This window comes from Giraffa tippelskirchi, chromosome 7 (assembly GCF_054371585.1).
Source record: "Giraffa tippelskirchi isolate mGirTip1 chromosome 7, T2T-mGirTip1v1.2.pri, whole genome shotgun sequence".
Taxonomy (NCBI): domain Eukaryota; kingdom Metazoa; phylum Chordata; class Mammalia; order Artiodactyla; family Giraffidae; genus Giraffa; species Giraffa tippelskirchi.
Window position 1 is genome coordinate 54,882,293 of NC_137281.1, and position 14,339 is coordinate 54,896,631.

The following is a 14,339-nucleotide window of genomic DNA, read 5'->3' on the forward strand; positions in this document are numbered from 1 at the left end:
CTCCAGTCACTAGAAATGGCAGCCATCAGCTCTTTAAGAATCCAATGGACAAGTAGGTTCATGAAGACAACAAACATTTATGAAGTTCTGATTAGGACGATTATGGAAAGGTGCTCTGGGCAAATGTGACATGTAAATATTACAGGTAAATTCCCGACTTCTGAGGCTATACTCCTGAGACATACATGAAGGGGAAAAAAATCCCTTTTCAATTCTCTTACAATCCTGTACTTATTAGAAAAAACAACAAGTCTCGTGTCGACGTTTCCTTTTCCTCAACACCAAACACTTCAACTTCAGAGTCACCAGCAGCCGTAGGTTATCTAACTAGAATTTAAAACCACTGTTTGGGGCTCAGTAACTTCTAATGAATATCTTATAGTTGCGATAAATGATACTGGTCTTCCATTTATATTATTTCCATATAGATAGCTGTAATTGGTAATCTAAGTATATACAAAGGTAGATTAAAAACAAACAACATATGAAAGGAGCAAACAGGACAAAAGGTGCAAATGGGGTATAAAGACAAAGTTTGGGAAACACTGCTTCGCATTATTAATATGTGAAAAACCACAAAAAAAGGGGGTGGTGGTAAAGGAATGGGTTTTGAAAAAGTCTAGCGAGAAAAGATGAAAAGACAATGAACAGCCATCCATTCGGTGTCAGCGATGGCATAGAATGAATGCCACTTCTTTATTCTTGCAAACACTCCATGCTCATTCTCAGGAAAAGAGGAAGTCAGGGCTGTCGGAGATAATTCCCAAGCCCTTCCTAAGAACCACAGAGACAATCGGTCCCACCTGCCTTGGATCCAAAAGCCACTGAAACACAGGCCAGGTCAGGAATATTTCAACAAACTTCGATGGACTTCCTTGCATTTTATTTAACTTAAGAATCTGAGTCAAATTTCCCTGCTCTCAGATATGCCCACATGCAGTTAATGAAGTGTCAGGGCTTAATTTCTGATAAACATTCGCTAAAATATGGATTAGAACACACTCCAGTTCTACTTGCGCATCAAGTCATTCCAAAACTTAGAGGTGTAAAACCACCACCACTCCTTTTCATGAATCCCATGAGTCAGGAATCTGCAGAGGGTGCTAGGGGGACAGCGGGCCTCCCTGTGTCACAATGTTGGGAGGATGGACTCCCTGCAGCCTCAGTTCCTGTCCGCGTGGCCATCTCCCGGGGGTGTCGAAACGTGAGCTCGATTGAGCTTCCGCACAGCATGGTAGCCAAGCTCCAATGGTAAGTATCCCACGAGACAGACAGAACCAGGTCAAAGCTGTTATCGCCTTTGATGACCTAAACTCAGAAGTCCTACAGTGCCCCCTTGGTGCCACATTCTAATTAGTTAGAAGGGAATCAGTAAGGGCAGCCTCATGCACAGATTTCAAAATCATCACCCATGTCTATCACCTCCTGTGGCTACTGAGTTGCTGGGATTCTTGGATTCCTTGTGGTTCCCTGATGGAACAGACTCCCTTATGATAAGCCGGGAGAGGTTATTCATCAGTTTTCTTTTTCCTCTCAAAGATTTATTTCTCCTGGACTTGTGTGAGTGAGTCCTAAGCCATATCTTAGTTATGGAGTTGGTGTGCTTAAGACAGCCCAGTTCATGGGCTACAAGGAAATGTTGGAAAGAAGAGAGGGAAGGAGGAAGGGAGGCATCAGGTGAGGGAGGCTGGGAGATGAGAGGGAGCGAAGGAGAGAGAGAAGACTGGATCTGAGGTCCTCGGCTCACTAGTGAAATTATCCTGATGTATATACGTGTGTGTGTATACACACATATATGCACATACACATATATACATACACTGTTCAGTAACCAATTTGACAAAATGTAACCAGAACCTTAAAAACAAAACAACTTTATATTCTTGAGCCAAGTAGTTCCATCCTCAACAATGCTAAGAATTCTTCAACAACTTGTGGTAAGGAGCAAAAACAAAACAAAACAAAAAACAACAAAAACAATCAACAACAGCAATGTGATTGGCCCTGTGTCAGGTGCTGCTGTGTGCCTGTTCACATTCATAGTCTGATTCGAACGTAACCAGAGTCTCAGGAGTTTGGGCTGTCAATGGTTCTACTATCTGGGAAGAGGCATTTGCACGACAGGTTCGAAAAGCAAAACTATGGGTTCTGATCCTAGCCCTGACCGTCAGCAGCTGAGTGACTGAACAAAGTCTCTACCCCTGGTGTGGGTCTCCCATGGTTGCTGTAACAAATGACCACGAACCAGGTGGTTTAAAACAACAGAAATGTATTCTCTCACAGTTCTGGTAGCCAGAAAGTCCAAACTCAAGGTGCTGGCAAGGCCAAGCTCCCTCCAAAGGTTCTGAGGGAGGAGCTTCCTTGGCAGCATTGACAACCTTGCTAAAAGCCACCACCAAAGAACCAAGCAGAGACTTGAGCCCGGGTACGACAGGATCACAACCTAACCCTTGTGCTACCTGGCCATCTCTTTGAAGGAGCCTTCCCTAAACACCCAGCCACCTCATTAACTCATCAGGTTGCTTGTTCCTTCGTGTTTCCATCCATCAGACTGGGATGAATTCGAGTACCATGTGAGATATCGGGCCTTGGATTTGTGCGTGGTGGTGCTTTGTGGAAGGGGATGGTGCATAGTAAGGGTTGGACTACGTCACTCCAAAATACGTGATAAAAATCCTGGACCCAAGTGCTTGTGAATGTGACCTTCTTTGGAAAGTAAGGTCTTCGGAGATGATCAAGAGTAGAATGAGCCCTAATTCAACAACTGGTGAGTGTCCTTATGAGAAGAGGAGAGACAGACACACAAGAGAAGGGCATGTGATGATGGAGGCAGAGGCCGGCGTGATGCATCTACAAGTCAAGGCGCACCAAGGGCTGCCAGCAATACCAGAAGCAGGACCTTTCCTAAAGGAAGGGCATGGAACAGATGATCCCTGAGAGTCTTCTGAGGGATCAGGACCCCAGTGACACCCTGATCTGGGACTTCTAGTTTCCAGGCCTTCGAGAGAATGCATGTCCATTATTGTAAGCTGCCCCATTTGTGGGTCCTTTGCTAAAACAGCCCAGAGAAACCAAGAACACGTGAATGCAACCAGGACCCGTAAAACACCCACTAGGCATTGGGGGTTCTTTACAAGGTGCTCAGCCTCAGGAAATGCAAAGAGAAACAAATAAAACTCACTGCTACCCTTGAGAAACTCCTAAGGGAAAGAAATGGGGATGAGATAGCCTGGAAAACTCCACATACACATTAAACCTCACCAAATCATGTTCATTGCTCCCCAGAAAATGTCTACTGGAGGGTAGAAAAAGTGGTCGTGTGATATTTATGCAGAACTTATGGAATGTGGCTTTCAAACTCAAGGGCAAAGAGATGATTTTGTTGTAAGCCAAGAGGGAAGGACATGGAAATGTTTTCCTAGCTCCTTGTCATTTCACCAGGGGACTTCACATGTGTGGGTCTGCTCCTCTAAATTCCCCAAACCAAGGGGCTTTGACCTGCCCAAAAGAATAAAGTAGGGCATGCCAGTAACTCTAATAGTTTGTTATAAGGGTGATCCTTGTAGTAGGTACAATGTGCTTAAAAAACAAAAAAAAAACTATGTGCCATAATTTCTTCTAATAAAAGGAGAGGTATGAATAAATGACAGAAAGGATGGTTATTCTCATGAGTTCTGCTAAAAGTTATGTCGATGGAAACTCTCATGTTGATAGAATGCAGTGAAAAATCCAAGTTGCAAGTTATTGTCAAGATAATACAATCCAACTACTTTATTTTATCACCGGGGACTTTGTTCACTGCTGGTACCCAGAGTCCCTAGAAGCGTGTCCCAGCTGTGATGGGCACTCCCAAAAGATTTAATTATAGATTATGAATGAAGGGCTGAGATCCAGAACAGGGGGATGAGGCAAAGGCTGCTTAGATCTTCACTAAACCCATTTCTTCCTTCTTCTGGGATACCCTTAATTTTTGCCAGAGGATGAGAGTGGATGTGAGGAATGCTGCTTCCAGGCCTAGCCCAGAAACGGCCCTTGCGGTTGATGCTTCATCTCCCTGCTCTGCTGCTGGGCCTGGAGGAGAGGGCATCATGGAAGCCCTCCAAGAACGGAAGGTGAGGCCCCTGGATGGATAAAGCCTAGGTCCCTGAAGGACTCACAGCAGACTGTGACCAGAGTGATAAATACATCCTTATTAAGAATTAAAAGTTCAGTCATGGAAATTTTAGGGTTATCTGCTAAATGAATGAGCTCAGTCTGATGCCAAGGAGTGAAGGTCTATTTTGGACCTTGGCAGAGACGGGAAAGCAGTGAGCAAACTGCCAGGTGTGACCCTGGAGGGGGCTTCAGTGGCCAGAGAAGCAGCAAGGTTGCGGACACTGCAGGCAGCTCTCAGGACCTGTGAGAGCAGGGAAGATCGAGAGGAAGCTGGGAGGAGACACGTGTGCAGGCACAAGCAAGGTGCAAGACGTATTTTGTGGCTCACATTCATTCGTAATCACAGACTGGAGCAACCGGGCATCCTGCAGTCACTCTGACTTTTGCTGCCTCAGTCCTCATGGGGGGACCATCTAACAGCGAAGGCCACTGTGATGGACACTGACGTCAAAGGCAAGAAACCATGCCTTCTGCTGCTGGGAGGTTTCAGAAGCTTCCCAGGTGATTCTAACACGCTACCAGAGCTGGGTACCACCTCTGGAGAGAGAACTTAAAACTTATAGAAGAGGACTTCCCTGGTGGTCCATGGTGAAGACTCTGTGCTCCCCAAACAGGGGGCTGCTGCAGTTCGATCCCTGGTCGGGGAACTAGATTCCACAGGCCACAACGAAGACCAGGTGCAGCCAAATAAACTGAATAAATACATTTTTAAAAAGCACTAACATTCAAAATACTACTTCCAAAGAAACAAAAGCCTGGATTCTAGCTTATTTAAGAGTTTACATAAATAGCTCCTTAATGGGCAGGAAGCACCGAAAGACAGTCACACGTATACAGATGGGTTTCCTGGCTTTGTTGTGATATCCAACATTCTAGCCTCAATACATATATTTGTTCTTGCTCTATGGGCCTATTCATTGGAACAGAAAGCAGGACCCCTTTATTTGCAGGGAAGAAGGAGAAGAATCTTGAGAGCATTGGCTACATGCTCAGCACTGTGTACACCTTCTCTAGTCAACCCCCAGGGCAACCCTGTGAGGACGCTCTCAGTCACTCAGTATTTCAGAAAAGGCTCAGGGAGGGTTGAGGTCTTTCTTCAAGGTCAGAGAGCCAGTAAGTGTTGGGATCAGGTTTTGAACGCAGGTCCCTCAGTCTCCAAGCACATATCCTTTCTTTGTGTGTGTATGCACAGTGGTTGTTTGACTCTCTGCAACCTCACGGACTGTAGCCCACCAAGCTCTTCTGTCCGTGGGATTCTCCAGGCAAGATATTACAGTGGGTTGCCATTTCCTTCTTCAGGGGATCATCCTGGTCCAGGGATCAAACCCACATCTCTGGTATCTCCTGCATTGGTAGGTAGATTCTTTACCACTGAGCCACCTGGGAAGCCTTGATCAAGCAAATTTTTCTGAAACAGTTCAGATTGCCCTGAACTTAACACTTATGACTTCTAAAGCAGGGAAGATACTCTGAACTCTGGCCTTAAGCATCTTCATAGACTAATAACAAGAAAAATTGTTATCACCACATGCCTTTTTTTCAAAGGGACCTAGAAATTTGCAAGTAAATGTGAACAGTATTATAATGTGGTAGTTAAAACCTGAAGGGGAAAAGGGGAATTGTAGATATTGGAGGAAAAAACATCCCTTCTTTTCACTTTAGAAAATACTTTTTCCATGGGATACGTAAGTTAAGGATACTGTAGTAAGGATAACAGGCTGTAGGAAACTTATGACCCTTGTCTATTGCAAGACACAAACCATGTGGTACCCAAATCAAGAACCACAGTATAGGGATATGTGAGGCTAAGAGAGTTACAGATACACATCTACAAGTCACTGATGGATCACCTCCATCATATGGGCTAGTAAGCAGCAGAAGCTGGCAGCAGCAAACCCAAAAGCTGAAAGGGAGAGCCCTGGCACACACTCCTCAGTGCTCCTGATGGCTTCTCTGTCGCTGGAAACACACTCTGGGCTTCATTCCTGGGGTAGAGGTCGGGGGATGCACTCATCTTTTGGTTGGAACCAAATTTTAAATGCAGCTTTGTGGCTCCTGATTAAACAGCTGATTATGCTCTCACCCAGCAATTATCTAATGTGCCTTAGAGGCAGGCGCTCTGATGTGGCCTGCCTAATAGACTTGGGGAATAACCTGAAATCCTGCAAGAGACAGGCAAGCAGGGACTGGTGGAAATTTATAGTGTAACCCAAGCTTGCGGAATCAGAAAAGTCGAAGGTTGTCTTTTACAGAGCAAGAGCCTCAAGTTCAATTCCAGGGTCAAAAATGTGAAACACTGGCAGGCTTCCGAGCACAAATACGGCGGTCTGAACATCTGGCTCTGCTTCTCTAAGGCTCATTGTGATAAAAGATTCTGAGGTGGAGCAACTGACTCCTGAGGACTTTCCCAGAACAACGGTGTCATTTTAAAAAAAAGGCGGGGGGGGGGGCGGGGAGAAAAGGGGAAAAACAACATGGTAAATTTTAAAACATAAAGGGAGGTGTAAGTACTTTTTTGTATTTTTATTTGTTTGTTTTTAAAACAGATATGGCCACTGGCAAAGAAAATTTCTTGGGAGAAGAAAGAAAATAATTCAGAAAGAGCTATATACCTGTCACGCGCAGATTATTATGAAGATTCCGTGTTTCACACATGCACGTGATCTTCAAGTCCATCAGACAAATCACAGTGGGCCCGAAGTCTTACTGGTGGGGTCTAACAGGAACACATCAATTTTCAAACACCAACAATTTTAAATTAGGACAAGAAGGAATGTTGTTAGGAAGACCGAGAAGCAAGAGGGAAGCGTTTTCAACTTGCAGAATAACAATACGATTAAATTGAAATCGTTGTTTTCTGAACACAGTCGTTCTATAAAATGTACAGTAACACTTTTATATGTAAATTATCTAAACTCAAAAAAAAAACAAAACAAAAAACCCTTTCACTGTAAATTGAACTGAGACTGGCTTAGAGTAGAACACTTTGGTGAAAATGTGCTTCAAATGAATAAAACGGCAAAGTGAAACAATATTTTGCAGAAGAATACTGCAAAGTAAACACTAGGTTTTTCTTTCCTTTTTGTGTTATTTGTTTTTGATTGATGACTCTTAGGCTGAGAGAAACAGATAAAACTCTCACCTACGGATTCATTTTTAACTACTGCTTAAAGTTAACTGATATTTTCCATTTGGTAAATTACAAACATTACTAATACATTTCAGATGTGGTAAGTATACACAGAAATACTATGAGCCAGCCCAAGATAGGAAAAACTAACATCTCAATCAAGATGCTTATTTCAAAATGTGCTTTGAACTTATTTCAAAATGTGCAGAGACCCGGGGTCTCTTTCTTTTTTAAAAAAATCATACTTAACACCTGCCCCCCCCCATTTTCTTAATGAACACCACAGGCGTCTCCCATTTGTCAGCATATCATCCTGACGCTCTTCCTTGGATGCCTGTTTTAACATCTGTAGACCTTTTCACTTCACAAGTGACCATCTCCCCAATGAGGCTGCATACTCTTCTAAGGCAAGCTTGATATATATATTTTTTTCTTCTTTCTTTGAGCTGACACCCCCAACAGAAGATTCAGCAAGTAGTGGTCTCATAAGAATGAATGAGCAGCAGAGATGGCTAAGGAGACGAGCGTGGGGGAGTCTCCCCAGAATAACCCACTGGCCACGATCACTGGCTTTGAGTCAATGGCGAGGTGCACTGACTGCTTCTGTGCTGACGCCATCCACTGGATAATGGGCTGAGAGAGGAAAGGGATTACCCCCAACCGGGCAGAGGGTGGAGGATGTGTGACGGGGCTTGGGTTTGAAAGCAGGTGTGTGATGGGGAGGACCACAGTCTTCACCAACCCCCTGAGTTCTGCTGGGCAGGGATTCTGCTCATTTCCTTCACACCCTCAATTCTACAGCTTTCTACAGTGCCTAGGACCTTACAGAGTTTTCTTAAATGAATGACGTTTCAGTTCCATTTATTTGAAAAGAGCCCCAGATGCTATATATTTTTCTGAGTTCCTGGACTGGTTACCTCATCCTATCCCCTTCTCCTCAGCTCCCTCCATCCCTCTATTCATTTCTCCCCTGTCTGAGTCAGCAGAACAATTCCTGGCATGTATCAGGGGCTCCATAAATATCAGTCACCTTAAATAAATACTTTCTGTTCAAAAACTTCTCTTAGATAAACTGGGAGTCTCCTAAGTTATGCATTTTCCCCATCAAGATTATGGAGAAGGATATAGAATTTATCAAAGTAGTCATTCATTCATTAATACTGTGGCAAACAGTCAAATATGAAGCTTTCTATTCAAGTTTGGATAGAGGTAGAAACTTCATGTTGTTCAGTCACCCAGTCATGTCCGACTCTTTGCGACCACGCAGACTGCATCACACCAGCCTCCCTGTCCGTCACCATCTCCCAGAGTTTGCCCAAGTTCATGTTCATTACATCGGTGATGCCGTCCAGCCCTCTCATCCTCTGACGCCCTCTTCTCTTCCTGCCCTCACCCAGCATTAGGGAATTTTCCAGTGAAGAACTGTAAAAAAAGAAACTTCATAAAGTTATCAAGTTTGACGCCAACTCTAAATTAGCAAAAAAGCATTACATTTATTTAATTCCAAACACTGTGAAAACCCAATGACAGCTCCTGAGCCTATCTCTTGCTAGCTATCTCTTGCTTTTTGGAACTGCAGTAATTCTTTTATGGTGGTATCCAGTGAGAATCCCTCATGGAATTTTAACTTAACAGGGAATGCATGTGGCCTCTGTGGTACAACAGCTGTGTAACTACATAATTGTTTACAAATGTGCAAAATAAGTACCCAAACCAATAAAAAATAATAACTTGGGCATCCATAAAGAAGAGATACTATAAACACGCAATGGCCCATACTTTCTCCATAAATAACTGTTGAAGCAAAAATACAACCACCAAAACCCCTTATTTCAAATCCCTTCCCATAAAGCAAACAGCTTTGGCAGTCTGGCAACAGATACCATTGTGCTTTCCCAAGCGAAAATGCTTTTTTATTAACGTTTATCATTTAGGTGCCATTAAAGGAACGGCAGTCAGAGTGGATTCATTTACAATAAGCCACTTGGTGTTGAGTCCACTGTGTTCTGAATGGGTTTCAAACCAGCACACAGCTTCCCATCAGCAAAGAGGTGGGAAGCACAGAGAGGCAAACATAAATATGAAGAGACAGTGAGGAGGAAGTAGAGGAACATGTACGTGCTAAGCAGCTTCAATCACGTCTGATTCTTCGTGACCCTACGGACCGCAGCCCACCAGGCTCCTCTGTCCATGGGAGTCTCCAGGCCAGAATGCTGGAGTGGGCAGCCTTTCCCTTCTCCAGGGGATATTCCCAACCCAGGCATCGAACTTGGGTCTCCCCCATTGCAGGCGGACTCTTTACCAGCCGAGCCACCAGGGAAGCTTGAAGGAATGTGCTTGAATCATCGCAAAACCATTTCCCTCGGCCCCAGTCCATGGAAAAACTGTCTCCCATGAAACCGATCGCTGGTACCAAAGAGGTTGGGGACTGCTGTTTTAAACTGGTCTCTGTGCTCCCAGTCCTTACCCATTCCCTACCCAGTAGCTGTGGCGTTGGCATGAGTACTATCACATTGTTTCATATGTTACATCTTGTATCAAACACATGACATAGCTTATAAACACAGAATCCATACGATGTCACATCTTATGTATGTTATCAGACATATGCTGTGTATCACACGTCACAGGTCATATACCTTCTCTCCGTGTCCTCACATGGTCTCCCTCTAGCTCAACAGCAGCCAGTGGCTCCGTGTTACAACACGAAGCCCATCTCGAGCCCTCACCATGGTTTGCAAGGCTCTGTGTGACGTGGCCCCCGCCTGCCTCTCAGCCTTCATCCTGTCCTCCCCCCTTCAGTGACTCTGTCCTAACCCCACCGAGGGCCGACACCATGCCAGGCTCCTCTTCACCCATCTCCAGAGGTCTCAACGACAGCACCCTCTGCCCGAAGCGTTCTGCTGGAGCATCTCTGCACAGCTGGGCCCTCGGCATCCTTACCGAGATGGATGCTAGAGCAGGACGGTGCACGGGGTGCCCATCAGGATGCGGGCCCAGTGGGCAGAGGGAGCCGGACGTTGCTTGAGCACAGTGGAGGAGATGGCCGCGTGCTGCAGGGGGCCCCACAGACGGACAGCTTCGGGCTCACGCAGTCCCCGAGAGTCGTCCTTTTGCCTCCTGTTCCCCACTTCTCTTCCCATCCCACCAGACACAGCCTCACGGAAATAACACAAGGACGTGGACACATGTGCAGGCACGCTGCCCTCCTAGCTGGAGGCAGGGCGGGGACCGCAATCAGGCTCCTGGTCCCCCGAGTCCCAGGTCTGTCTTTGTCTCTCGCCACCTCGTAGGCAGACCAGCATCCGAGCATTAGTCTGCCAGGGCTCCCGTAACAAAATACCCCACTGGTGCTTATTTCCCACCGTGCTGGAGGCTCTGAGCAATCCCTAGGCCAAGCTGGACTCTTCTGCGGCCTCTCTCCTGGGCAAGCGAGCAGCCACCTTCTCTCTGCGTCCCCACATGGTCTCCCCTCTAAGCATGCAGTCCTGGGTCCTCCATGTGCACCCAGATTTCTTCTTCTTATAAGGACACCAGTCAGATTAGATCAGGGTCCAGCCTGACAGCCTCATTTTAACTTCAGTTCAGTCACCAAGTCGAGTCTGATTCTTTGCGACCTCATGGACTGTAGCATGCCAGGCTTCCCTGTCCTTCACTATCTCTGAGAGTTTGCTCAAACTTACCTCCATTGAATTGGTGATGCCATCCAACCATCTCATCCTCTGTCGTCTCCTTTAAACGAATCATGTCTTTAAAGGCCCTATCTTCAAACAGTCATAATCTGAAGTCCTGGGGCAAGGGACTTCCATGTATGAATTTAAGGGAATGCAATTCAGCCCGTAATAGGTCCCAGATAATAATAACCATACAAGGACAGAACTCTGCCAGTCTGGTTACCAGAAATTAGCTGTCCATTCCGGCTCACACAATGCCCTGTCCAGAGGCTCTGGAATCTGATACTGGCTATTTCTAACAGTCATTTCCTGGCAGTTTGTCGTTTGAGACCTCTAGATAGTATTTCATTATGGAAGCTTCCAAGCATACCCCAAAATAGAGAAATTAGCTAAATAAATCCATAGCCAACCATAGTTATCAACATTTATCCATCTTGATTTGTTCACCCTGTCTTCCAAGTACTTTTTCTAGGTCATTTTCCAGCAAACCCCAGACATCACATCACCTCAATTACAAACGTACCAGTCTACGTCTGTAATGCAAAACGAGTTCTATTTAAGACAGTATCCTACTATTAACAATAGTTGCTGTATACCACCTAGTAGCTACTCCATAGTCAGGTTTCCCTGATTGTCTCAGAAAAATGTCTCTGACACTGTGTGCCTGCTCAGTTGCTAAGTCCTGTCCGACTCCTCTGAGACCCCAGGTTCCTCTCTCCATGGGATTTCCCAGGCAAGAATCCTGGAGTGGGTTACCATTTCCTCCTCCAGTCTTTGATCGTAGGTTCATTTAAATCCAAATGAAAACAAGCTTCATACGTTACACTTGGTGGCCAATTCTCTTTAGTGCTTTTAATTCGTGTAACATTTTGAAGTCAAGCGCACATTGGCTTTGCATTCAGGGCACCTCCTCACCTGATGTGACACAAAGGGACATCCATCAACTAGGGTACAGGCACCTGAGCGCCCGCTCCCCCGCAGGGCTGGGAGGGTGCTATCTTCACCAACCCGGCACAGATTACGAATGATGGCACGCCGGGGCTGGGGTAGGGGGAGCTGCTGGAAGACACGCTATTTCCCTTTGGAAGGGAGCTTTGCTCTGAATTTGGACTAATTTAAATGGCACGGGCACAGAGGGACTTTGTGAGATCTGTTTATGGAATAGTTGTGATCGATACCCGTGCAAAGCATGCGTTTATAAGTGGGAGTGCGTACGCAGTAGGGCTTTGAGGGTGCTCCTGGGTGCCCCCTTTTTAACAGGGATCAATATACACAGTCGATCACTAACAGGGGAACCGGGGGCAAACATTTGCATTCAAGCTGTTGGGTCCCGTTATGGAAGGTTCTTTCACTCGGTCTGTTCATCGCAAATACATTCATCAGACAATGTTATTACATAGGGAGGGAACTATAAAAACACATTTTAAGTGTTAAGGTTTATCATTCCGTCATCTGTTCACACTTTAATCACCAAGATCTTTGGGGCTGGTCTTTCAAACTATTATTCCTGAACAGCTGTATGCTCTAAAATTGATAGTCGTCTTAGCTGATGGATCCCCACACAAAAAATTGTTAAATATTCAGCAAAGCTCTGAACGGCTGCAGCCACCTAGTCCTAAAACTTCCCTCCCAAAGCATCTACAACAGCCTGATAAGAGCATCTTGTTCCTGTGTATTGAAGCAATTATTCAGTCATTGTTACTGAATAAGCCCCAGAAATGGTATGTTTCTTCAAAGGGAATAGTGATATATTTTAAAATGCGTATTACTCTCTATTACTCTGAACATTACAAAACAATCTACAGGAAACGCTGGAGGACTCAGGGTCTGTCTGTTTCTCCATCACAGAGAGGACAGCCTGGCAGGAACAGAGCCAGACACGCAGCATCTTTGTCTCATGGAGCCAGCTGGCTTTCAAGAAATTTGTTCAAAATATTCTCTGTTGTGACTTGTCCCCTTCCCTTTCTAAAATCCCTGGTGAGTGGTCATTAGGTCCTAACACCTGGCCTTGACAAACAGGTAAGTTACTTGTGGTCCAGATGTCAGGACGTGACCAAGCAGAAAATAAGATTGTTCAGAAAGAAGGGAAACACACACATACCCATTCAGGTCCCTCACTTGAACTGCATCAAGAGAACAGGGGAGCTCTGGCACATCCCAGGTGAGCAGTACAGCAAAGAAATGTCGGAAAGGCTTGGCAGGGTGGGCACACTGGGCAAGGCGGGTGGGCGTGGACAGTGCAGAGGGCAGGAGCAGCTGCCCCGGTTTCTTGAATGTACTGCTTCCATAAGCGAGTCTCTGGGCAGTTAACTGTATGTTCAACGTGGTGCCTCTCTGTGCCATGTGGGAAATGGGTCCCCAAGTTCCTCAAACGCACAGGCCACTGGGCTATCTGGGGGACAAGTAGATGTGGGTACTCAGGGATCCAGGTGGGACAGACAGAGCAGCTCAGCCTCGGGGACATCCCTGCGGGAAGTCACCTCCCGAGAAAGGGAACGTGGGGAGTGGAAGGAAATCAACCTCCGCTCTCGGCCAGCACACCCGCGCTCTGGAAGCAGGTGCCTGATTCAACTGCAAATCCAACCTCCACGTGAACTGACCAGCGCCAAGTCACACGGCGATTCATTTCGACAACGTGTTAAGGGGCCCAGAGCGTGAGGGACGCTGCAGCATACCGACCTGAGAAGTTCTTGGCAGAGCTGTGCAGACCACTGCGTGGTTCGGAAGATGCTCTGATGAGGAAGGGAGGAACGCGACCCTCGTCAGAGGATGGGGGGCGTCAGAAATGCACAGGACTCTGTGCAGGGCCCTCAGCCCAGGCGGTGGGCCTGCTCCCCTTGCCCCCCGGGCCACAGGGGCTGGGAATCTGCTGGCTGCCCTTCAGCCAGGCAACAGCCAACACTCTTCACTGTGATCAGAGCTTAAATGAGTTAATCTCGTTTTCCAGATGAATTGTGATTTTGTCTCCCGCAGGCTGTGATTACGGGATAAGAGTGTGGTGTTAACAGGAGGACTGGGGCTCATGGGGGCCACATTCTGCGCACACACAGAACTGGCCAGCTCTCACCCTCACCTCCGTCCCCACCCGCCCCTTCTATTTTTAATGGAGGGAGAAACGCGACAGGGAACTGTGAAATGGCACGCAGGGCGGTAAGCCTTTCGGATGAATTATGTCACCTCGGAAGAGGTCAGAGGCCCAATCTATCTTCGTGTTTGGAAACACAGTTTATGGTCCTGACAAAATTTAAAATACATCTAGGGCGAAACAGACGTGTAAATGGCACTGAGCTTTCAACTCTCTCCACTCCCCCTCTTCTTATTTTCTGAACTGTTGCTGAAACATCAGTCAGCAAACAGGTATGTGCAGAGGACCTGTTACA

The 14,339-nt window shown here is 46.2% G+C and overlaps 1 protein-coding gene across 10 annotated transcripts in view; it reads right to left on the bottom strand.

Annotated features, from left to right (window-relative positions):
- The window catches only part of WWOX (WW domain containing oxidoreductase), a 918,690-nt gene that overhangs the window by 408,187 nt on the left and 496,164 nt on the right, over window positions 1-14,339 (bottom strand). For 2 of the 10 annotated variants that reach the window (XM_081513872.1, XM_081513861.1), the window contains one exon: window positions 6,653-8,707. The exons of the other annotated variants lie outside the window; for them this stretch is intronic. In XM_081513872.1, the coding sequence (XP_081369998.1) occupies window positions 8,675-8,707 (33 nt within the window). In that variant the 3' untranslated portion in view covers window positions 6,653-8,674. Of the gene's footprint in view, window positions 1-6,652; window positions 8,708-14,339 lie in introns of those variants that run through there. 10 annotated transcript variants of the gene reach the window in all.